Source organism: Neolamprologus multifasciatus, chromosome 20, assembly GCF_963576455.1.
Source record: "Neolamprologus multifasciatus chromosome 20, fNeoMul1.2, whole genome shotgun sequence".
Classification (NCBI taxonomy): domain Eukaryota; kingdom Metazoa; phylum Chordata; class Actinopteri; order Cichliformes; family Cichlidae; genus Neolamprologus; species Neolamprologus multifasciatus.
In genome coordinates this window covers 14,125,150-14,148,562 of record NC_140458.1, presented here as the reverse complement: position 1 = coordinate 14,148,562, position 23,413 = coordinate 14,125,150, and the positions used below count along the sequence as shown (strand labels likewise).

Below are 23,413 nucleotides of genomic sequence, written 5' to 3'. Positions count from 1 at the left end.
ACATTGTGCGCTGTCTGTCCTGCGTGCTGCACAACAACATTCAATATTTAGTATTTACTGCTGTTTTCACTTAGCTAGATTAATGCGATGGTGTTGTGTATAGTATGTTGCATTGTTTTGTTTTGTTTTTTTGCTTGTTTTCTATTCTTTTTCTCTCAACAGGTGATCCCGGAGATATTTTTTCTTCCCCCCTTTCTCACTGTCCCTCTCCCCTTCTGTTTTTCTTTTCCTTCCTCTTTCTTTCTCCCTTTCCTATCCCTCACTCATGTCTGTCCCGTCTGTAACAACTGAAAATAAAATAAATAATAAAAACAAAGGTCGATCAAATGGACCAATACGGCAATGCCATGATGATCCATTTGGCAAAATAAATCCATTGGGTATCCTTGTTGGTCTTCAGACAACAATTCTGACGGCTAAAGAACCAAATGGGACAGGCGAAAAAAAAAAAAAAAAAAAAAAAAAAAAAAAAAAAAAAAAAGAAATCTTTTTTTTTTCCTCATTTCTTTCTTTATTTATAGTAAAAATACTTTAGATACATACAAGTTGTACATAAACTGTCAAGAAACTCAACGTACAAGTTTCCTTTTGGAAACGAAAACAGGTAAAAATTAATAATTACAAGGCAAAAAACAAAAATCATGAAATGTGTGCACTGCACTGAAAGTGTGCATGTGCTTGGCATCAGTTTTCACAAGGCTGACAGTCATAGATCCTGTTTTTCTCTCAGAGAAAACACAAATTTGAAATATTTTTTGCTGAATGTTCCAGGAATTAGCCGGATATCCATCCTTTAATGAGCCCAAGTCACTGCAATAAATGCAATTTACTGATGATGAATGAGTGGACCTGTGATGTTACCACCAGCATGAAACAAAACAAAACCCTGTAATCTTAAGAAGCATCCACTGAATCCAAATCCTTGTGTTGACCCGGTGAAGGGGTGTAATGGTGGAAAGCTGTAGAGGCCTCTTTAATGTCTGTCATGCTGACAGCAAGCAGGTGTACAGTGTCCACACTAGTTAAGAGCACCAAGCTGATTTAATTTTCTCTATTTACATATTGAAATCAAGAGGCAACATTCACTAATAGCACTGCTGTGTGTAGTTTGTATGGTGAAAGTAAATCCTGAAGCGGTATTTGAATGCTTTCTGAACCAGTGGCAACATGTTTGTGCATCAGAATAGCTGCCCAATTCAATACTCCAGTACTTTTGGTGATTACTCTAGGCAGCGTGGCTAAGTACAAGCTTCAGAGAGCATTGTATCCTTAGCTACACAAATGCAGACCCAGAGCCTTGCAATGTAAGCTGCATCTCCTACAAAGACTAATCTGTGACCAAACAGAGGCTTAGAAAATCGGTTAATATCAAATGAAGAGGCTCATTTAAAGAACCATTGTGATAAAATATAAAACTTCTCTTTTAACCTATTTTCACACAAGCCATTTTTTTTTAATTTTACAAGCCTTTTTTAAATAAAACTAGAACATATACAATCATTTATGCCCAACGTTAAACCAAGTTGTGCGCAAGGATTTTCCCGCTCGATCTCTGTGAGCTCGTTCCTCCTCAGTCTCATCAAAGTGTGCAGACACCTGCCGTTTCAAACAGGCCGGGCTCCAAGTTTGACCCACGTTATGCACCAATCGTCCACGGGGCAGAAGTGGACGGGTCATCGGCTTCCTTTATCCCCGATGCAGATGGCTCCTCATTCGTTCAGGGACAAGATGATGTCATCCTCAAGGTCAGAGTTGTCAGAGCTGTCTGTTTGTGTGATAGACAAATACAGATTTAGAAATGGGGAAAGTGAGATTTTGTGCTGAATAGGTCATTGGGTGAAGGATGAAACTGCTAAAACGGCAAAAACAAAGCAGCTTTGGAATAATGTTAAGGAGCTTTAAGTCCACTCTGATTTTTCTTTTGTGCGTCTCAACGTCTGGAATAAACCAAGACAGCATTTTTTTAAAATTCCACTGGGGAGAAAAAAAGGATGACCAGACAGGCATGAAAACAGAAATTTGACCAAACAGTTGTGCTGCATCATTTACATGACACCAGAGCTGTATTTATTAAAAGATGCTTCTAGGTTACATTCCAACAATTCTCTTCTATCTAACCCAGTTGTTTATACAAAGGCACACATTTAGTTTGTTAATGTTATAATTACAAAAATGTGCATGTGAAACTGTAATCAATATAATGCTGATCATTTGATTGTACTCACAGGCAGGTGTGCTGATTAATGGACAAGCATAATTTATGTGCTTTCTCATATTACAATTTCTAGTGTTTAATACACTTAAAGGCCAATGTGTTATATACGCCTGCTCAACTGCTCATTAAATGTCTAAAATGGTAAATGGCCTGCATTTGTATAGCGCTTTTCTAGTCCCTAAGGACCCCAAAGCGCTTCACACTACATTCAGTCATTCACCCAATCACACACACATTCACACACTGGCGATGGCAAGCTACATTGTAGCCACAGCTGCCCTGGGGCGCACTGACAGAGGCGAGGCTGCCGGACACTGGCGCCACCGGGCCCTCTGTCCACCACCAGTAGGCAAACATGGGGTTAGTATCTTGCCCAAGGATATTTGGCATGCAGCCAGGAGGCACCCTGGGATCGAACCACCGACCTTCTGATTAGTGGCTGACCTGCTCTGCCACCTGAGCTACAGCCACCCAAATCTAAAACAAATGGCAGCAATAGAGTTCATTTAGACACATTGTCAAGTTATCTTGACAATGTGCCAAAGTTGCCAAAGTTCAAACTGAGCATCAGAATGAGGCAAAAAGATGATTTTAATGGACTTTGAATGTAGCATAGTTGTGGCATGAGTGACTTATTGTAAATATATTTCAGAAATTGTATTTTACTGGTATTTTCCTCACAAAGAGGAAAAATATTCAGCTGCAGTTAACCCTAAAAATCTGGGTGAAAATGCCATGTTGGTGCCAAAGGTCAGAGGACTACTGTGGGCTCAGATAGTAGAGTCAGAATGTGAGCTAAACAACATGAAAGCATGGATAATATCTATCCTGACTTCAGTGGTGTAACTGTATGGAGAATATTTTCTTGGGCCCTTTAGTACAGACTCTTAAACTTCACAGCCTACCTCAGTATTTTTCCTCACGAGCACCAAATGACAAAACAGTTAACTCAAGGTGCTTTATAGCGTTAAGTAAAGGCCCAACAATAACACAGAAATCGTCAACAATCAGACAACACTATATGAGCAAGCACTTGGGGACCATGGGAAGGTAAAATTACTTTTTAAATCAGGAAGAAACCTCCAGCTCAAGGAAGGGCAGCCATCTGCTGCCTCTATCTTGGTCCTCTATCTTGGGGACAGTGTACCCATCTTATGATGCCTGCTTCCAGCATGATAACACGCCATGTCTCAAAACTAAATCTTAACTCGATTCTTGAACACGACAATGAATGCATTGTACTCAAATAGCCTCTGCATCCACAAGATCTCACTCCAAATTAGTGCCTCCCTGATACAGTTTGCAGTCGACAAATGCAACTGCATGATGTGTCCACACGGACCAGAATCTCTAAGGAATGTTTCCAGTCCATTCCTGAAATTATGTCATGAAGAACTAAAGCAGTACGAGCAAAGTGTACCTAATAAAGTGTCCATGTTCTGTCTATGACTGTCACCTTCACTCTTCAGGAGGAAAAAACAAAAACAAAAAACAAACAATACCCCTGCTGACTAACAGCTCAGAAAATAGGCTTTACAAACTACTACTCCCCCAATATAACCCAGTCTTTGATAGGTGGCCAAGTTTCAGAACATAGTGGCAGCAGGTAGTTTGGCACACCAACAAATGTCCCTCCTGTTTATAGACTTAATCAATTTAAAATACACTGTAGTTAAAAGAAAAAAGAAAAATGTACTGGCATCACAAATATTTTCTCCATTCACGTTGACTGGAGACACTGAAATGTTACTATTCAAATGAAAAAACAAAACAAAAAATTCATGCTGCTATAGCTGGATGTGTTTTTTTCTGTTTCTATAAGCAGACAGGTTTGGAGTCAATTAAAACGCTAGACTTATTAGAGAGCTTTGGTAACCATCTTACAAACGAGGTTTGCCAGATAGTTGCAGTTTCTCAAGATACTTCAGGATTTAATCTAAAATATTATTTCCTCTTATCGCGAATGGCCTCAAAGCAGCCACACACACACACACACACACACCTAAAGTGGTCATCTACACACCACAAGCAGGCTAGAGGACAATTAAAAGCTAAATCAAATGAAGAAAATTGCTATAGCCTGAAGAACAAGGTAAACTGTAGACCCTCTGCTCACCATTATCGCCATCCAGATCGACATCATCATTATCAGAGTCATCCTCGTCATTATCGTCGTCATCCTCATCATCGTCGTCATCATCGTCGTCATCATCTGCAGCATCAACATCCTCTTCGAGGAGACGCGCTACTTCTTCATCGGAAGGAGAGAATTCATCGTTACCGTCATCTTCCTCTTCGTCATCTTCATCCTCTCCGCCGTTTTCATTCTCCAGCTCGGTGATGAGGGGATCCGTGTCAACATCGTCGTCTGAATCCTCATCGTCGTCATCATCTTCCTCCTGATCGTCATCCTCCTGCAACACAAACAGGGAAGGTCAGTTGTTAGAAATTTTAGTGTTGTGCAAAGGAACCAAAGAGGCTGCATCCAAAACAAAAACAAAAATAATAAATAGTACCTGATCCTCCTCGTCTTCCTCCTCTTCCTCTGCCAGTCTCTGCCGACCAACTTCATATAGTCTGCACACTGTGTCAGTGTTGACTGAGTCTTGGTTCTATGGGAGGGGGGGACAAAACAGCATTTTCATGTATTTTTGGAAAAATGGTCGCAATCATTGTTAAAAATGTGATGAAAAGGAATTTACCTCAATCACGGCTAGGTAGCAGTCTTTTGTATCTGTGCAAAGGTCAAATATATTCCTCTTTACATCAATAGTGGCTGAGAAGAGGGGAAAAAAAAAAACATGTTTAACGAAAGTACAAGGAGACAAGTATTACAGTGGGTTTAAAAATATATACGTTCATCAATACAGAATATAAAATATAGAATATAAAAAGGATAAGGATCAATTTGAAATTTGAGCTAGTTAAATGTAGGAACCCTCACCAATGGGTTTATAGTCTGTGGCATTGAAAGTCCTGAATGATGAACCAAATGGACTTTTCATCTGCATTTCCATCATGTCGTCTTCATCATCAGCTTGCAGCATTGCTACAAAAAACAAAAGCCACAGGGAGAGATGGAGAGTAAATAAAAGGAACCCAGCAAGCTGGTTAGCTTTGGTTCTGGCTCCTCAGTCGTTGAAACGCTCGCTGTACGGACAAAGCCAGTACTGCACGCCCATGGCTCTTCCTGTGAGGTGGCATGAACCAGCTGGTTCTTTCTGTTGCCAGTCCAACACTGAGCTTTCAGTCCATATGGCTCTGACTGACTCTGTGGTATCAAGTAGTTTGCGCGTGAGCATGCACGCACACACACACACACACACACACACACACACACACTCTACCGCTACAGGCTCTATTCACACCTTTCACCAAATACACACGTGCTCACTTTACCTCACACTTACCAACCTTCTACCCAAACACACCTTTCACACACTTGTATTGACTGTGAAGTGAGTTGCAGGCTTGATGCCAAATGTGCTACATTACCCATCATGCAGTGAATTCTGCATTTACCTCCATAGATGACAGTGCCGCTGTTGTTGAAGACTATTCTGCACTGGTCCAGAGCAGGAACCGTGTGGAGGAGGTGGAAAGTGCGCAGATCCCACTAAAAGTCTCAGTTAAAGACCACGATACACTCAATTGTATAGAAACAAGAACAATAAATAACCATTCCCAAGACAACCCTAATGGAATAAATATTTTATGCTTAGCAGTGAAACGATTCCCAATAGCAGCCACAGTAATTATATTTACAGTGAAAGTCCTCTGTTGACAACTATTCCTTGATCTTTAATTATGCATTCACTTTATCTCTCCATTGAAATAGTTCATTAAGAAAGGGTAGCATTTTTGGTTTTCCATCAAACTCATCTAAACAAGAATTTTACCAAATAAATATTTAAATATCCTCATCCTTAAAAATATTCCCCTCACTGTTGGAGAACAATAGTGAGAGGTATAAAATGGTCTAAAGATCAAAATAACAAATTTACTGTAAAGTTCTAAAACTGCAGTTGTACCAACCCAACAATGAAAGGATACAATTTCTGTGTTGATGATGACTTCAAGGCCGTTTGGATGAAACACTCCACTGATGTTCATGTTGAACTTGTCAAACTTGTGGATGGCCTGAGCCGTGCGCACATCCCACAGCACACCGTCATTCAGCACCAGGTCGTCCGTTGGGTTGAAGGTGGCGCAGTTTCTCTTGTAGTTGTTAGCCAGGTCTGGGTTGTTTAGAGTTAGAGTAACCTGACCAGTCTGGATATCATATATCTGGTGAAGAGAAGTAATGAGAATGAACATTTACCCTCTTGCTGGATGCTTTGTTTTTATGCATTATGGAAAACATACGTACACGTGCTACGTGCTCTTTTGTCCCGATGACATGATCTTGTGAAAGCTTGCTGAACTCCACATAATGGTCGCCCAGAAACGAATGCCTAAAGAAATAGAGAGCATGATTAACATTTAAGCAAGAAACACAAAGTCAGCAGAGCACTTTAGTCTCATACTGTTGAGAATCTCGGGGTTAATATTGCATTGGTTAAACTATTCAGATGAATAAAGCCACATGCTTGTTTTCCAGAAAGACTACAGCCCAGAGGCCATTATTGTGCATAGTTAAACCACATTTCAGCTCCCTTTGGCAGCGCCTTTGACAGATTAAAGCCACTGGGCAGAGATCACCACATACATAGAGGCAGTAAGATCTCGACAGACTTAATCAGAAGTCATGTGGCAGTAGTTTCTAATAATTTCATACTCCAAATATTTCAATTATGCATTTTACTTAATGGAATGTGTTTTATGTGCACTTCAAAGTAGCTGGGTAAATATGACTTCAGAGTTTTGTGAATGCATTGCTTACTTCATGATGAACACCGATTTCATGCCCCACAGTGCAGACAGCGGGTAACTCCAAGAGGCTGACGTTAAGAGCAGAGAACCATCCTAAAAAGACACGACGAGATCCTCTCTTAGATACGTTTTCAAACAAAACAGTTCTAGAAAAAGCAATTTAGTGGGGAAAAACAAAACAGGAAAACAGCCTTGATGTAAAAAATTATAACTGCATCCCATTCTCCTTTCAAAAAAAAAAAAAAAGCTTTTTTAAATACATAATACTTGAAAATGCAAGTGCGTTTACTTTCAACACTTAAATACTTGACAGGATGTCTTCTTTAAACATTTACTCTCACTGTATGAGTGGTAGAGGTTTTGAAGATTTGTCATCACTCTTGTTTAAGGCATCTACACGCTGAGATTTTAGCAGTCTTGTAAGTTTACTGCAAGGCACACTGTGTGACACAGATCTAATCAACCTTGGGTACAACACGAGTATGATGCATGTGGATTGTAAGATGATGACGCATGGCTGCAATCCCTCAGCAGTTTCTTTCTTTGCTCTGTCCTCCGTGTTGCAGTCACAATAACAGCTGGAGGACACATCATACAAACAAGCCTCCTGCTGACATTTTTTTAAAGAAACCTAAACATTTTGTTTTGCACAAACATCTTTTTTCTTTTTTTTTTACCTAATTTTGATTCTGAGAAAAATAAGATCCACATATGAGGACATTCCCTTTACATTTTTGATAGAACAGTGGCAGTATAACGTAAGTCAGGGGTGGGCAACTCCAGGCCTCGAGGGCCGGTGTCCTGCAGGTTTTAGATCTCACCCTGGGTCAACACACCTGAATTAAATGATTAGTTCATTACCAGGCTTCTGGAAAACTACAAGACATGTTGAGGAGGTAATTTAGCCATTTGAATCAGCAGTGTTGGATCAAGGACACATCTAAAACCTGCAGGACACCGGCCCTCGAGGCCTAGAGTTGCCCACCCCTGTCGTAAGTGGATATCAGGCGCTTGTAGAGCAAAATTTACTATTTTAGTCTAGAAAACCCAAAATGTGATGTCCACATATTTGGACGCCAGGTCCTAGTAGGTCAAACATAATAACATGACACATGTTTCAAGCCCATAATAAATAGCACGCAATTTAAAAAATCCACACTGATGATCAGTGTGGATTTTAAATTGTATACATATTTTTTAAATTTATTTACTTGTGGTTCTCTCTACTAACCCGTGATGGCTCCAGGTGAGTGATAGCTGAACTGTGACAGCTGTAGCTGGCTTCCTCCTGGCCTGTAAACACATTGTAGAGTTTGAGCTGCCCCGTACACGTTCCGAGCATCAGGAAACGCTCACGGGCTGAAAAGGCACAGCACATGAATCCACTTTCATCCTCGTCTGCCTCCCTGAACACAGAGATGGGACGGAACCTGGACAAAGAAAATATGAGGAATTACATCAGTGGTTGTGAGGGGGCTGACCGATTAAAATCGCACTTGAGCCTCAGAAACAGGAAATGAAACAAAGATATTTACCTGCTAAAAATAAGATGCCTGTCAAAGCATCCTCCATCTACACCTCCATATTTTGGATATATGACTCTCCGCGTGTGTCGGGATGTGAAGTTGGTGGGTGCTTGGCGTCTCTGTTTGGGCTCAGGGCACTGATGGGGGGTGAAGAGGGAAAACGGTGGACAGGTTGCGACAGGGTTTTTACAGCGTGCATGCTGTTCCCTCAGGTACTCTGTAATAATGCTGTCTAATGCAGGGGGAGACGGCAGATGCCTGTCAAACTGTTTCTTCATAGCTGGGCTCTGGCTGAAGGCCCCATGGTCAGACTTCTGCCGCAGCACCCGAGGTCTTTTACAACTTACTGTACTGCACCCTGTTTGCCGCTCACGTGAGAAAACAATTCGCCCAATCAGTGGTGAGCCACTGTTACAGTGGGGGACAGATGTTGATGGGAAAGCAGAAGAAGCAGCAGCAGGCATTCCACTGGGCTGTGAAGTTGATGGACGTGTCTGAGGGTGGCTGGATCCTGGAGTGGATGAATGAGAGGGGTGGCTTCCAAGTCTTGATCCAACACCGTTGGCCAGCCGAGGTGTGCGAGGCAGAGTAGCAACAGGAGAGGCAGGTGGGGGAGGGGCAACAGGTGGGTAGGTAGAAGAAGAATGCGAAGAGTGAGACAAACATGTCATCGGGAGATCTGCCTCCTTGGTGAGTGTGGTGGCAGTATCATGCAGGCCTTTGGCCACAAGATGGTTCCTAATAAGCAGCAACAGCTCTTTTTCAGGGAAGGTGATCCTGGACTGAGCAACCACACTGGCCCTTTGCAACCATGCCAGAGACACATCTGTACCAATCAGCAACGGTTTCCCAGAGATTCTTTCGATCAGCTCTGCAGCAAACTTGCAGAACTTGACATGTTCGCTGCGTTTGTCCTGGAGCACAGGCTCCTTCATGAGCTGCTGGATGTGTCCGCTGCTGAACAACGGCAGCTTGCTGATGATTTGTCTGACAGAGCTGGAGCGAGACAGACCCACCAGAGCTTTACAGGCCAGAGCTCGGATCTGATCTGCATCTGTAATGGGCATCTTCACTGTCAGCAGGGATAGCAGAACCTAGAGGACAAACACAAAATGTAACTTATAAACAAGGGCTGAGGGCATAAGCGAAAGTGTCTTGATCAGGAAAGCTCCCAACTGAGGAGAATAAAACAATGGTGTCTAAGCAGTGGGCATAAGCAGCAGCAGACTAAATCTGTAAATGTTAATGTAGGTTATTCAGTGCTTTAGCTGATCTCGTTATCATAGTGCTTTAGTAAAAGTGGTTTTATTGTCATATTTTATGCTTCCTTACGTCCTTCCCCAAACTGGAAATCAGTCCTCATTTTCTTTTAAGGATCGTTCAATCCCTTAAATGCACAAAGAGCGAAGAAGCTTCTGAAGAAGTTTAAAGGGAATCACATTTACAACTTTATATCTCTTCCTTACGTTATACCCTCACTGTAGAGCAGCCATAGACCAGGAGAAGAAACATAATGGAAATCCTACTAAAAAGAGAAAACTATCGTCCCACTATTCTTTGCTTTTTTTTTTTTTTTTTTTTTTTTTTTTTTTTTTGCCTGTCCCGTTTGGCTCTTTTGCCATCAGAATTATTGTCTAAAGGCGAAGAAAGATGCCCAACGGTTTTTCTTTACCAAATTGACCATCCCAGCTTTGCCGTAATGGTCCATTTGATTCACCTTTTATTCTTTATTTTATTTTCACTTGCTGAATACGGGACAGATTTGACTGGGGGAAAGAAAAGGGAGAAAGAAAGAGGGAAAGAAAGACAGTTGAGAAGAGGGACGGGGGAGAAGGGCAAAAAACAAAAACCAACAGAATAAGCAAAAGAAAAAAAATAAATAAATAAAAAAATAAATACATATATCGATCACCTGGATCACCTGTTGAGAAAGAAAAAAGAAAACAAGCAGAAGAAAACGAGAGTAATACAATAAACCACATCACAATGATATATGGGAATATGACAGTAACTACTAAATATTAAACATTATTGTGCAGCACGTAAGATCGACAGCACAGTGTGCATTGAGGTAGGAGCCAAAAAGGGTGTAGTTTGTGTGTGTGATCACCCGTGTGTACACCTGTGAGCATGGACGCGCTTGTTTTCTTAAAAGGTTCCCTCATGTAATGATCTGCTAGAGGGTGTGGGGGGCCACTGCCCCGTCCTCCAGGGCATGAAGCAGGTATGGAGGAGATCAAAACTCCAGACATCCAGAGGCCCCCAGAACACAAGAGACCAAGGAAGACCAACAGAGGGGCAGCCGCGCCACTGTCCCAGAAAGAGCTGAGGAGAGTCCCAGATGAGGGGTCACCCAGCAGCCACGGAGCAGAAGCCAGGGGGGGCTGCAGTGACGTGCCCGTGAGCTCCGCCGGCAGCCAGCTGTGCCTGAGTGACCGAGCCCCAGGCCGAGAGGCCGGGGGCACCCCACCTCCGAGGTGGCCCAAGCGAGCCCCAGGCTCCAGGCCCCGATAAGCAGCCGCCAAGGAGTGAGCCGGTGTGTACCCGGACGCCCACCCCCGGACACAAAGAACCACCAACGCACCGATGTCTGAGGGAGTCCGCCCCCGGCAGGGGAAGTGGTGGGGGGAGATAGGCCTCCAAACCTTGGAGGGCCTGAGCTGTCCTCAGAGAGGTGGCATCTGATACCCAACCTGACATATAGACACAGACATACAGGCACACACAGATACAAACATCCATTCCCACCCTCATGCTCTCATATGCACTTACTCCACACTCAACCAACGTGGAGACAGACATAAAGAGACGCTGTACACACAATCACACTCCCCAAGCGTACTCTACGAACCGGGTCTAGGTACCCTTGCCCCTGGAGGGGGGAACTGCACCCAGACCCAGGTTGTGTTACCCTTTTCCCTGCGGTGGGGAGAAGCAGACCGCCCCGACTCCGCAGCAGCAGGGAGGCCCCACATTCCGGATCCCAGTCGGACGGCCAACTCCTCCTCCTAGCCCCCCTGCTCCAGCAGGAAGCAGAGAACGAGGGTGAGAGAAGACTCCTAACCTCCCTCCACCCGCTCATTGTAGTGTTGATGTATGTGTGTTCTAAGGTGCATTTAAAACCCAGGAGGGCATGGAGCCACCTGCCAGAGAGCAGCAGGTAAGCGCATAGTCCCTCCTGCTAGCCCTCAATGTCTACGTGTATTTAAAATTGAGAGGTGGGCAACGACGCCGGGGGTGAGGTGTACACCCTGATGGTAATTGGGATTCCGTGTAGCGTGCCCACCCCCAAGATCCTATATGTATGTGTAATGAGAGTGTGAGTAATGTGAATGTCTAAGTTGCGGGATAAAATTGAGGCAGAGGCAGCCAGAAGGGGACAGAGGGGGGGGGGGGGGTTACCTCCTCTGCACCCTGGTGACACACCCCTACTCCAAGGCCCTGCATGTGTGGGTGGTTGTGGTGGAGCGGGAAGAGGGAGGCAGCTGGAGATGGGGAGGGAAGGAAGGGAGGGGCAAGTGACCCCTCCCTGGGGCCAGCTCCCCCGCTGACCCCAGTAGGCACCCCCATACTCCGCGACCCGCCAGGGAAGGGGGGCCCAGGCCCATCCGAACCGGGGACCAGTGCAGCGGCGCCGCCCGGCCCCACAGAGCCCGGGGCAGTCCACCCAACCCCACAACAGAGAAAACTACACCCACCCCATCATCCACTCATCTTCCAGACTACATAAGACAATAGACACCCAGGCTGAGATCTTCCTCCACCTCTCCTGTATCTCCCCCTCTTGCAGAGAGAGTTCCTGAGAGAGGAAAGCTCCTGCAAGATGTGACAACCCCCCCCCCACCAGTTGAAGAGCCCCCCAGGTGGCTCGGCGCACCGGCGGCACCCTGCGCCAGTGGCGGGCCCCCATATACCCACCGGCCCACAACCCCGGCAACACACCAACCAGGACCCAGGCCCCCGAGGCCCGGCCAGGGCCCCAGGCCAGAGCCGGAGCGCCCCCAGAACCTCACGCCCGTCCCGGACCCACCCAGGGGCAGCCAGGCTACCAGGTCAGTAACCCCCGTCCGTCAGCACAGACCCTCCCCTAGCCCCGCTGCACGTAGCCACGAGGAAGCCGTCACCTAAGAGCCAACAGAGCCCCTAATTGGCCATGACCGCTACCCCGGGTTGAGCCCCCCAAGGAAGATGCTCCCGGGGAACCGCCTGACGCCCTAAGCCCGACCCTACCCCCACACCAATCACAACAGTGAAGGCGAGACCAAAATATGACCCCCCACCCCCACTAGGTGATGGAGGTGATCAAAGGAGTCCAGAGCAATTGATCTGATGTGGTGGCACTATTCTTTGCTGAGGAACACCTCATCCAGCTGGCTTTGCTGAACTTGAATTCTGTCTGTGAAGTCAAGGTGACTTTGACAAAATATGTTTGTGCAAAAAAGATGTGCTGCTAGCCGCTAGTGCTTCCCCTCAGCCTCCTAACAGATGCATTTATGGTTTAAATGTGAAAATCGAACATCGCCTCATTTTTGGGTTATCATGCTGGCAGCCTATCCAGGGGTGTAACCCGGATTGATTGATCTATCTATCTATGCCATCTTGCCCTATGGTAGCTGGGATAGGCTCCAGCTCCCCCGCGACCCTGAATTGGATAAGTGGAAGAAAACAGATGCAGGTTGTGATTTTATACACCATCATTTACATGAGACTATGCCAAATCCTGGACAACCTCAATACATTTAGCTGCAAACTTAAGCTAAGTTTACAAGAAAACACCACATCTTTCTTGCAGTCTTTGAATTAAAATGTTACAATGTTTAGGTAGTTTTCTGTCTGTAATGTTTCAGCTGCACTGGTACAGGTTTCAGAATATCCTTAGTGTGTAAGTCAGTGGAGTACATCAGTATATAAATGTGGGTGGTTGTGGGTTTAAGAAGTTCACCCTTTAAGTGTTACCCATTATAAAAGCTATCAAATAAATATGTTTCATTTACCACTCCAGCACCTGTCACTATATAAGATATACTTTGATCTGCCAGAAGGCCATTTTTGTTAGTGCTTTAAAAAAAAAGAAAAAAAGAAGAAGCCAATATTATCTTTCTAACATTAAAACCACCCATTTTTTGTGTGTGCTGTGTGTTAATTCTACCTTGATGCCATTGTTCGACTGCACTACATTCCACATCTTAGTAAGCACACTTTCGTTTGCTTTGGTCTGCTGTGGAAGGCGACGACGGGGGGTTCCTGCAATGAACTTGCCAATGCTGGACATGCGTTTATCTGGAGCGCAAACGCAGTTGATGACAACCTGCAGTGCTGACTTCTGAATTTCTGCATCATTCACAAATACCTCTCCTTCCGCGACTGCCAGAACTATACTCATCCCTGAGAGAACAAAACAAAACAAAAAGATGAAATTACAAACCTTGTAAAGGAATACCTGGAGTTACGCCATATCTCAAAAGGACTGGGCAAAGGTTCCACAAAATAAACAAATAAAAACAGAGCTGCTCCATGTTATTGCATTCAGTGGGTAGTGATAATAAATTTTGATTTTATTGTGCAAGAAATTCTCTAATGGCACTGTGAACAGATGGCCATATATTTTTGAATATGTCACCATTTAGTGAATACCACTGATATACAAGTAAAATGAGACTTTTTAATATTAAAAGATAATAATGTAATTGTATTTGATCTTTGATAGATGAATGTCAACTAAAATGGAACAACTTACCAACAGTGGAAACGGTGGATCCTCCCTCATCAAGCACAGCAACAGCCTCGGATAACAGCAGCTGAGTCTTGGGAACAACTGTGAGGATACTCAGGATGTCAAGGGCATAGCGCACAGTGTCACTCCTACAAAGAAAGAACAATAAGCATCACTTTGAGTGCACTGATAAAACCTACTGTCTAGAATATGTATGAAAAAATATGTATGAAAGGCATTTTAACAATGACTGCCATGTCAATACCTGCCATAGTAGGTCCTCCAGTCACAGGCAATGGATATAAGCTGCAGGAGGAGCTGAACACATGACAGCTTGTGAAAGACCTCTGCTGGTTCCCAATAGAGTCGCGGTGGACCGTGCTCAATCAGAAACTCCATCATTTCCACAACCTGCTCACGGCTATAGCTGACAGCCTGAAGAATGAGACACCATCACTACAGATTACTTCACCAAAACACATATGCATTACTAAATACAACATAAAATATTTCAAAATGTTTAATAGATAAAAAGTCTTCTGCTTACCTTGTAGTACGGTTGTGAGTGAATGGGAGCACCGCCCTCTGTGCGCTGAAGGGATTGCTTCACCTGCTCCACCTTGATTGCCAGATGGGCCTCAAAGTACCTGCGCAGCGCCATGCAGGTGTGCTTGGCTGTCTGCCTGCTGGAGAAAATCTCATCATCACTCAGCAGCGCTCCCTGATCTTCGGGATTCAGGATCTCCAGTGTGCTAATCTGAAAGCAGTCAGTTCATAGCATAGGAAAGTACACAATTAGGATCTTCTACATTTGAAGAAAAGCAGTAAATGCCGTACCCACATTATGTTATTTTCTATAAATAACACATTTACTTTTACACATTAAAGCGAGGACTGCTGGTTTGTCTTACCAGATTGACGAGACGTCGGAGGCCGTCCTGCCTGTCGAAAAGCTCCAAGACTGCACGAAAGGAAAAGGAGATGGAGAAGAACATGGTGGCGTGGCAACAGCCGGATGCATGTGAACATTCCAGCAGCCACAGCGTGTAGCCGACTACATCCGACAGGATGGAGTGGGGCAACATGCACACCTTGAGAAGAGATAAAGACATGAATATAAACATGAACTGCTACTAGTATTAAACCTAAGTGTAGCTTCTAATCAAAAAATTATATTTGACTGACGGTACAGAATTATGTCATCTTCTACAGATCACTAACATATTCTCATTATGTTAGTGATCTCATTTCAAATTTTTAACAAGAGACTTCATCTTAGTCCACAAAATAAACCTAAAGCAAAATAAGGATATAATAACCATTGCTGTACATTACTGTGACTCTCCGTACCCTTTCCATGGCATCCTGGTTATAGGCAAGGTAGTAGAGGCACAGTGACACTCCAGTAGCTGCCATTGAAGGCCTGGGGATTTCCAGCAACTTCTGAACTCCTCCATGAGCAACAAACTCTGCAGCAAACTTCTTGTGCAACAGCAGCGAAGCCAGATACTGTGAGGATGAGAAGAAAACAGGAGACTTTTGAGCACCTTGTTGCGCTTCAGGCACCGTGAAAGGTCGACTACATGAAACTTTGCTTACCTTGAGAGCCTCGAAGGTGAGCTGCACATCATTGGTCTGTTTTAAATCCATGTAATGCATCAGCAACTCCCGCGCTCCCTTCTGCATGAACACTGCCAGCAGCTGCAGGTAGGAGAGAGTGGGACAGAATGTACTTTAAAAACTTCTCAATGCCTGGTCTGTCTGCTAGTTTTTAAAAAAAACTTTTCTTAGATAAACCTGAAATGTATAAGGTCACACCTAAAAAAAAAACAAATTTTTAACATAATCAGAAGAGAAGTTTAAAAAAAATTATGAAAGACTGACATCTGCTGGTAAACATGTGCCAACACACAAATGCAGTCAAACACATGAACTACAAATGATTAAAACTCATATTACAAGGGCTGCATTAAAACAATATTATTTAAAACATGTATAATCCTCAACAGTCTACAAAGAACACTTGTCTAAAATGCCCAATGTTCACTATCATATTACTCCTTAAATAAAAAAAATAAATAATTGAAATTGGACATTGAAGTCATTTAAACTAACGGATTATAAAAATATCAATCCATATCAATTATTCAGCTGATCTTTGCAGGTTTAAGCACTCTATAGGCTGATAAAAGTGTACCAACCTCCTGATATTCCCCCAGAGGTGTGAGATACTGCAGGATTAGCCTCTGCTCAATCTCTGGGGTCAAAGGGTACAGATGATAGTTGTTACCAATCACCCAGGGGCTCATCTCAGTCCAGCTGCTGTTGGAAAGCTCACTGAAGTTCCTCTCTGGCTCTGGCAAAGAGAAATTTAGCTTCTGTTTTGAGGTCCTGCCACTTTCCCTCTCAGCTCTTCTTTTTAGGTAACTGCTGCCATCAGACACTCCTTGGTTTGCCAAAGATCCCGGAGCAGACATGGGTTTCATCATGGTTTTCATAGCCGAGTTGGCACGGCTGCTGGTCTTGTGAGGGGAGTTAAGACGGAACGAAAGCTCGTTTTCAGGCTCCATAGTTGAGAAGGAAATTTCACCATCGTCCGGCTGTCCTGTCCCCTCCTTTTCGGCTCCATTTTTCCCTGGTGTGAATGGCTTCTCTTCAAAGCCTCCGTCAACCGTCTCCTCATCCAAAGGTAACAAAGGCTCGCTCAGTGTCTTCCTGGGGCTGGGCCGCTTGATATCCCTTTTGTTCTCAGCATCTTTATTCTGAAGCTCACGCAACCGATGCAGCATCAAAGGCACCTGTCAAAAGTAAAGAAGAAAAAGCAAGCTGCTTTACACCACCTACTGGTTCTGCTCAAACTGCTGGAAAACATTTTTAAATCACCTGTTGTAATGACTTGTCTTATCATTGCATGCCATTACCCTGTTAATGCAAGCTGATACATAAGAGAGTAGAAACCTCCACTGACCAAAACAGAGTTCTCCTCTCTGTAGTTTGCTGCAATGTCTTGATTCTCCATGGCACCTGCCAGCAAGCCTGTGGCATAGATTCTGAGGGGCTGCTCGGCCTCCTGAGCCCACTTAAAGAGTCTTTCAACTATACCCTCCTAAGAAGAGCAAACACAGGAGTGATGAAGCACATGTAGACACAGAGTACCAAATTTCATCAAAAGGTGGATCTTATTTTTCTCAAATAAGAATGCCTGACTTTCAAAAAAAATTCACATGATTTGGACAGATGTAATTTAACTTTTTAACCTGACCAAGGATCCGCGCACCAAGGACGTCACTAGTTTTGTACTTTTTTTTTCTTCATAGTAAATGTTGATTCCCTTTTTAAAATAAAGCTTTAAGGTCTTGTGTTTTGAGAAGCAGTTTGACATTTATCTTCATGGGTCAAATAATACAGCGCTGCAGTTAAATTTTAACTTGTAGACTGGACTGTGACACATCAAACAAAACTGACTTCTTTAGACAGTGTTTTTAAAAGTGACGGGGTGGTCTGTCAGTCAGTATCACCGCCTCAAAGAAATGAATCTTACATTGTGACCAAACAGACCAGAAGTAAAAACTACCTGATGTTTGAAACTCAAAACCATCAAAGCATAGTGAAAGAGACATCACCATTTGGGCCTTCTTTGATTTTTCAAATTCTGGTTGCAAACTTGCATTATGAAATGTTTACAGGGAAGTGGAAGGGCAGCAGTCTGTTATCTGATGCTTGCAAGATGATCTATGATGCAACAAGTCATAGATCGAAAGCAGCCAAGCAAATAAACAGAGCAGTTCAAAAGAAGAAAGAGCTTTTGGTTTGTTTTGGAATGGCTTAAATAAGCACGCTGAGAGGAAGTGATATTGCCTGATGAGCGCTGTTCAATCAACGACAGATGTTTGTGTGTGTGGTGGTGCAAGTCCCACAAGCAGCTACAGGAAACATCTGAGGGTGGCTGTTACTGCTGAAGGAAGTTTAAAGAGATCTTAATTTCAGTTGCAGCCTGTACCGTTATTTACTGCTCAATTTGTTTAATATACTACAGTCACGGTGTTTCTTAAATTGGGACTTGATGAATTAAATCAAATAAACACAATAAAATCAAAATGAAACCACATCTTTTTGTTGGAGTCAAACACTGAATACACCTGATTAAGACACACATCTTCAAAACTCCAAAAATGTGTTACAGGCTATAACAATAGCTGAAATATTGTGTCTTCCATTTTCTTCCAACCAGAAAACTTGAAGACTAAATCTCACAGTTATTTCATAATGAAGTCAGGAGTAACATACTTTTTCTTGAAAGACCACAGCTGTCTCCAATCCAGGCATGATGTTTTGAAGCAGGCGACAAGCTGCGGCATTAAGGGAAAATTCTCTGCTGGTCATCACGTAGCTGTTCACAAGCTACAAAGGGAAATAAAGATTAATTATCTTCTGAGTGAGCTGCTAAAAAATGCCCATTATTTTAAAGGTAATGTTCTCAAATCCATCCAATAATCTTACTGCGTTCATAAAGTCATCATTCTTGAACAGGATCTTGAGGAGGTGCCCTAACATGCATTCTGGATCAGCTCTCCCTAGTGGCAAAGAGGAAATGTGAAAACGTAAATTACACTTAAAATCAGCAGTAGACTTGCAATTCTATGGTCGCCGTGTTTTTGTCATACCAGGATGTCGATCATCAAAAGGGTCAGGATCTGCTTTGTGGTACTCCTCTGTCTCCTTCTCAACAAGCTCTGAGATTCTGAAAATTACAGCACATGAGCACGTTTAACTCTTTTTAACTAACCCTCAAATCATCCTAATTACACTGCATAAAACAGTCCTTTGTGAGGCCAGCTGCTCTTTCTATGCCATTTCTATCCGTTACAATTTGTATTAAACATGGCCAAAGTTTTAAATAACAGGTCACCATGTAAGTATTCCCTGTGAGTTCTTTCTGCTCTGGGATTTGTATGATGTCAGTGCAATTGACAATATGATCACCTCATGCACACTGCTCTGGGTGTGTGTAATCCTCACTTCTGAAGAAATAAGCTGGCCTAAAGGGAGGACGGTGGCACAAAGTACCGGTATACAATAAATAAGTATTATTTTGTGTCAATCATTCAAAACTAATTCAGTACAACTACACTTGAACTTTTTTTGTTGTTTTTTTTTTAGAAAAAATAATTACAACTTCATGTGAAAAAAGGAGCTTGAATCAAAAATCTAGATAGCAAAAACCAAAAAAGTCTAACCATTTAGCCAAAAGCAACAAATAAACAGTTAAAAAGGATAACATTAAGAATTAACTGAAAGTATAAGGTTTGTTGAACTAGTAAAAAGCTAACTCAAAGTAAAAATAAATGACTGCAGCTACATATGGGATAAACAACAGAAGTCTGAGAATGAAGACTAAATTGAGTAAGTATCAGGAGGTAATGGGAAATTACACACAGTCAGTTCTGCCTCTGCATGCTAGTACAAATGTACACCATTTGCCACACTGACTCTTCAATAGCACGATGAGGACTTAAAACCTTATCTGAAGTATTTTGAATTAGTATTTAGACATCACAGGTGGTTTCAACAAAGGCCTCTGGGGGCATTACAAAGGCTGGGTGCCACCAACATAAACAATATGCAAAGCTTACTTGGTGAGGATGTTGACCAGGTCCTGCGTGTTGCCCTGTTGCTCTCTCTCCCATTGTTCAAGTAGAGAAGTCAGCTCTGCCTTGGAGTCCACACTGGCAGATGCCGATGCCATAGCACAGCCTGTTAGCACAGCACAAAAATGCACTTAACATCATGTCTGGATTAGCCTCTTAAGAAGCCACGTGTCATGCTACTTATGTCAGTTTTAACATTTTTCCGACAGCCCAGAAAAAACACAATTTTAGACTTAAAAAGATACGGAAAGAACCTTCTTTTAATCACCTTGTCATTTTTAAAATTCAAAGCTTCCTTAAATCTTGTGGTACCAGCTTCTCAAATCTGAATATTTGATAGTTTTAACAATATTCTGTCACAAGAAATAGAAAATGTCATGTTTTGTTTCACCAGCAGTCAAAAGAAAACAAGTGCTAAATACACTTCATTTTGCTCACCAGAAGAAAGAAAAAATAAAGAGCATATATTTCACAAACTTCATATACACAGAAAACTGTTGAATGTACCTAGAATGACAATTGTTGGTGAGAGCCTTGCAGTTTTTCTGAAAACATAATATGACATTGGCTGGAGGTTTTACAAGTCAGTTTTTGCACCAACCAGTTATGACAACTTTTCAACAAAATATAAGTTCAAGGCATAAATTTAAAGCTGGACATCTCTCTCTCTCTTTTTTTTTTTTTTAAACAATTCTAATAAGCTTGAAAATCAATATTTTTATGACTCTTTATTCTTCTGCACAGTCTGAACTCTCTTATGCAAGCTTTCCTGTAATTTCTTTAATTGCAAGTCTTCAGGAATATTCTCCAGGCTTCTTTACAGACATTCAAAGCTCTTTGGACGTTGGATGTCTTTTGTTTGCTTCTCTATCAAGACTGATCAGGAAGACTACATACTGCTTCAGTGATATTGAGGTCCAGGCTCTGTGTAGGCTAACCGATGACTGATAGGGAGAAAGAACAAAACAAAACAACAGAAAAACCAACACACACAGGAACACTATCCAGGTATGATTTTACTGCATTGTTATGCTGAAAAATGAAGCCACTGCCTCACAGGTGCTTTCCAGATTGCATTGCATATAGTGGATCATAATCCGAGTAGTTTTTCTGATTTCATAATACAATTAATTTTGATCTCCAACACCACTGACTGAAATGCAGTCTCAAACCATGACATAGCCTCCACCGTGTTTTACAGATGATTGTAGACACGCACTGTTGTACCCATCTCCTGACCTCCTCTATACATACTGATGATGATTTGAACCTTAAATTTCAAATTTAGGGTGTTTCCCACCTGCAGTGTTTAGTCAGTTTAGATCTCACACTGGTTTGTTTGTGCAGTAATTGCACATGGGTGCAGGCCGAAACAAACCACCTACTCCAAAAGGTCTCAGTGCGGTTCCAGGTGAACTCTAGAGTGGTTTGTTTATAGTGTCGACCCGATCCGATCCTAACTACCAGGTGTATGTTGTAAGTCTGCGTTACAGAACTTCTTGTAGTCATGTATACTTTGTATTCTGAATGCAGCAAGATACTACAGCTGTGCAATGCTCTGTAGGGGTTAGCAAGTAGCCATGAAATGAACGTAAATTCTCCATGTTCTCCAATAGCCCAGAATACATCACCTTCTTCCTGCTTTACTTTTGTTGCCCCTCCCCATACACATCTGGCCAATGAGCAGCCTGAAAATTCGCATGTGGATTGTTGTGATGCATTTTGGTTTGCTTGCTGTGTGAACCCCCCCCCCCCAATAAATAAATAAATAAATAAATAAATAAATAAAATAAAAAAATCAGATAACCAAATCACAGGAAAAGCTACAACTTATCAAGACCAGAAAAAACAACCTATGGTTGTGAAAATGCCCTTCGATTCATAAGACCTGTTGCCACTGATTTTCAGTCCAGTTCTTGTGTATTTTCGCATACCTCAGCCATGTCTTCCCATTTTCCTTAAGCAGGGCTTCTTGAGAGCCACCTTTCTACTGAGACCATTTCTGAAGTATCAGCGAACAGTAGATGCATCGAGCCATTCAGTTTATCCAAGTCTTTGCTTAATTTTTCCCCCCCACAGTTCTTCAAGGAATGACTTTCAGATATTGTTCGTTTGATATAAATACTTTTAGGCATCCCACTTCTTTTCTCCTCCAATTGTACTTTTTTGTTGTTGTAATTTTTCTCTCTTAAGGATACACTACACAGGTGTCAAGATACGACAAGTTTTCCACTAACAGTCATTTCCTTTTTGGTACAAAATTACCATTTTATACCTGCCACACTTATCTTTGGTGATCAAAAATTTGACCAAAGAAAATGCAAATGACAACAAGTTTCCAGTAATAAAGTGGCTAAAGATACAATTTAAAATTGGTTCTTTGTTTAGTAGGGTTTTTTGTTTTGCTTAAATGACTCATAGGTCAGATGTAGTACAACAAAATTGCAATTTAAGGGATTAAGTAGGCAAAATAACATGGCACAAACCTGCGTTGGGGGACCTTAGAGTTTTGGTGCAATTAGGCATTTACCTCATCTGCCCAGTTAATAATTTAGGATCACTGAAAGAATTTATTTATTTGTGCACTTTTTACAGCTTAGCCCACACTCGTGTGCTGCCACTACCCGTAGCTAATAATCGTTTAAAATAAAAACAACACCACGGCATTATTAAAGGGGAGCATGCGAGAATTTCGGTTGGCTTAGTCTGAAGGTTGTTTGGCTCCAGTCGGGAGAACAAAGCACGCTTACTCGCTCCGTTGCTTTTTCACAGCTGAGCGTGCAGCTGCAGCAATCCTCCAGGGACTGCCGCAACTGTCAAACTTCTGTTTAAGTCAGTGTTTGCTAAAAATATTTTCTGTTCTTTTTGAAACACATTTAAGCTCAAATGCTTTCCTTGTTTTCCTACACGCACTTCACCTTAACTGAAGCAGACAGCAGCAAACTCACATCTACTGCCTGTTGCGATGTTTGGCTAGCTGTTAAACAAGGAAGCTAATGTACTTAGCACACTAAAGTAGCCACTCTTCTCTTCCAGTACTACAGCTTGCAGTAAGGACGAACTGTCCAGAAATGCAAACACTGTCATTTTAGATTACAACAACACTCGAAACGACAACACCTTCCTGCACATGTAACACAGCACTAAGGAAGAAGCTAGACGTGAACCTACAGGTGAACCTGGATAGTTAGCTAGCATGCTAACTTTACCTTGTTGTTCCGCTCAGTTCTTGCTCGTTTTTCTCAATTTCACAACGACTCGCATCCACTTGTATTAGTCCAGACGTAAATAGCCGATAACTGCTTATCAATGCATCGATCACTGACTCACAGCCTCAGCTTAATTTGCTTTATTGCAGCCTTGTGTTGACGGTTTATTATCATTATGGCGAACACGTTCTCCGCGTCATTTTACCAGCGACCGGCGACTAGTAATGACG

General features: G+C 42.6%; 1 protein-coding gene across 1 annotated transcript; it reads right to left on the bottom strand.

Annotated features, from left to right (window-relative positions):
* Window positions 1–487: 487 nt before the first annotated feature.
* dcaf1 (ddb1 and cul4 associated factor 1) lies at window positions 488–23,379 on the bottom strand. The gene is made up of 25 exons (XM_085145182.1): window positions 23,184–23,379; window positions 19,960–20,080; window positions 18,991–19,067; window positions 18,827–18,900; window positions 18,614–18,727; window positions 17,295–17,432; window positions 16,528–17,124; window positions 15,926–16,027; window positions 15,677–15,835; window positions 15,238–15,417; window positions 14,874–15,083; window positions 14,592–14,761; window positions 14,351–14,475; window positions 13,763–13,998; window positions 8,623–9,707; window positions 8,319–8,517; window positions 7,098–7,180; window positions 6,585–6,669; window positions 6,269–6,502; window positions 5,738–5,831; window positions 5,160–5,264; window positions 4,918–4,991; window positions 4,732–4,827; window positions 4,332–4,629; window positions 488–1,765 (listed from the first exon to the last, which is right to left on the bottom strand). Exons 2-25 carry the CDS (start codon window positions 20,070–20,072, stop codon window positions 1,710–1,712), a joined length of 4,704 nt encoding a protein of 1,567 aa, XP_085001308.1. The 5' UTR covers window positions 20,073–20,080; window positions 23,184–23,379; the 3' UTR covers window positions 488–1,709.
* Window positions 23,380–23,413: the final 34 nt, after the last annotated feature.

Bases quoted from the DNA above. Each gene is read 5' to 3' on its own strand.
- dcaf1 (XM_085145182.1), bottom strand. From the start codon at position 20,072: ATGGCATCGGCATCTGCCAGTGTGGACTCCAAGGCAGAGCTGACTTCT. The intron at 19,068-19,959 runs GTAAGCTTTGCA...TGTAATTTTCAG, and splicing joins CTGGTCAACATCCTCACCAA to AATCTCAGAGCTTGTTGAGA. The intron at 17,433-18,613 runs GTATGTTACTCC...TGCTCTTCTTAG, and splicing joins CTGTGGTCTTTCAAGAAAAA to GAGGGTATAGTTGAAAGACT.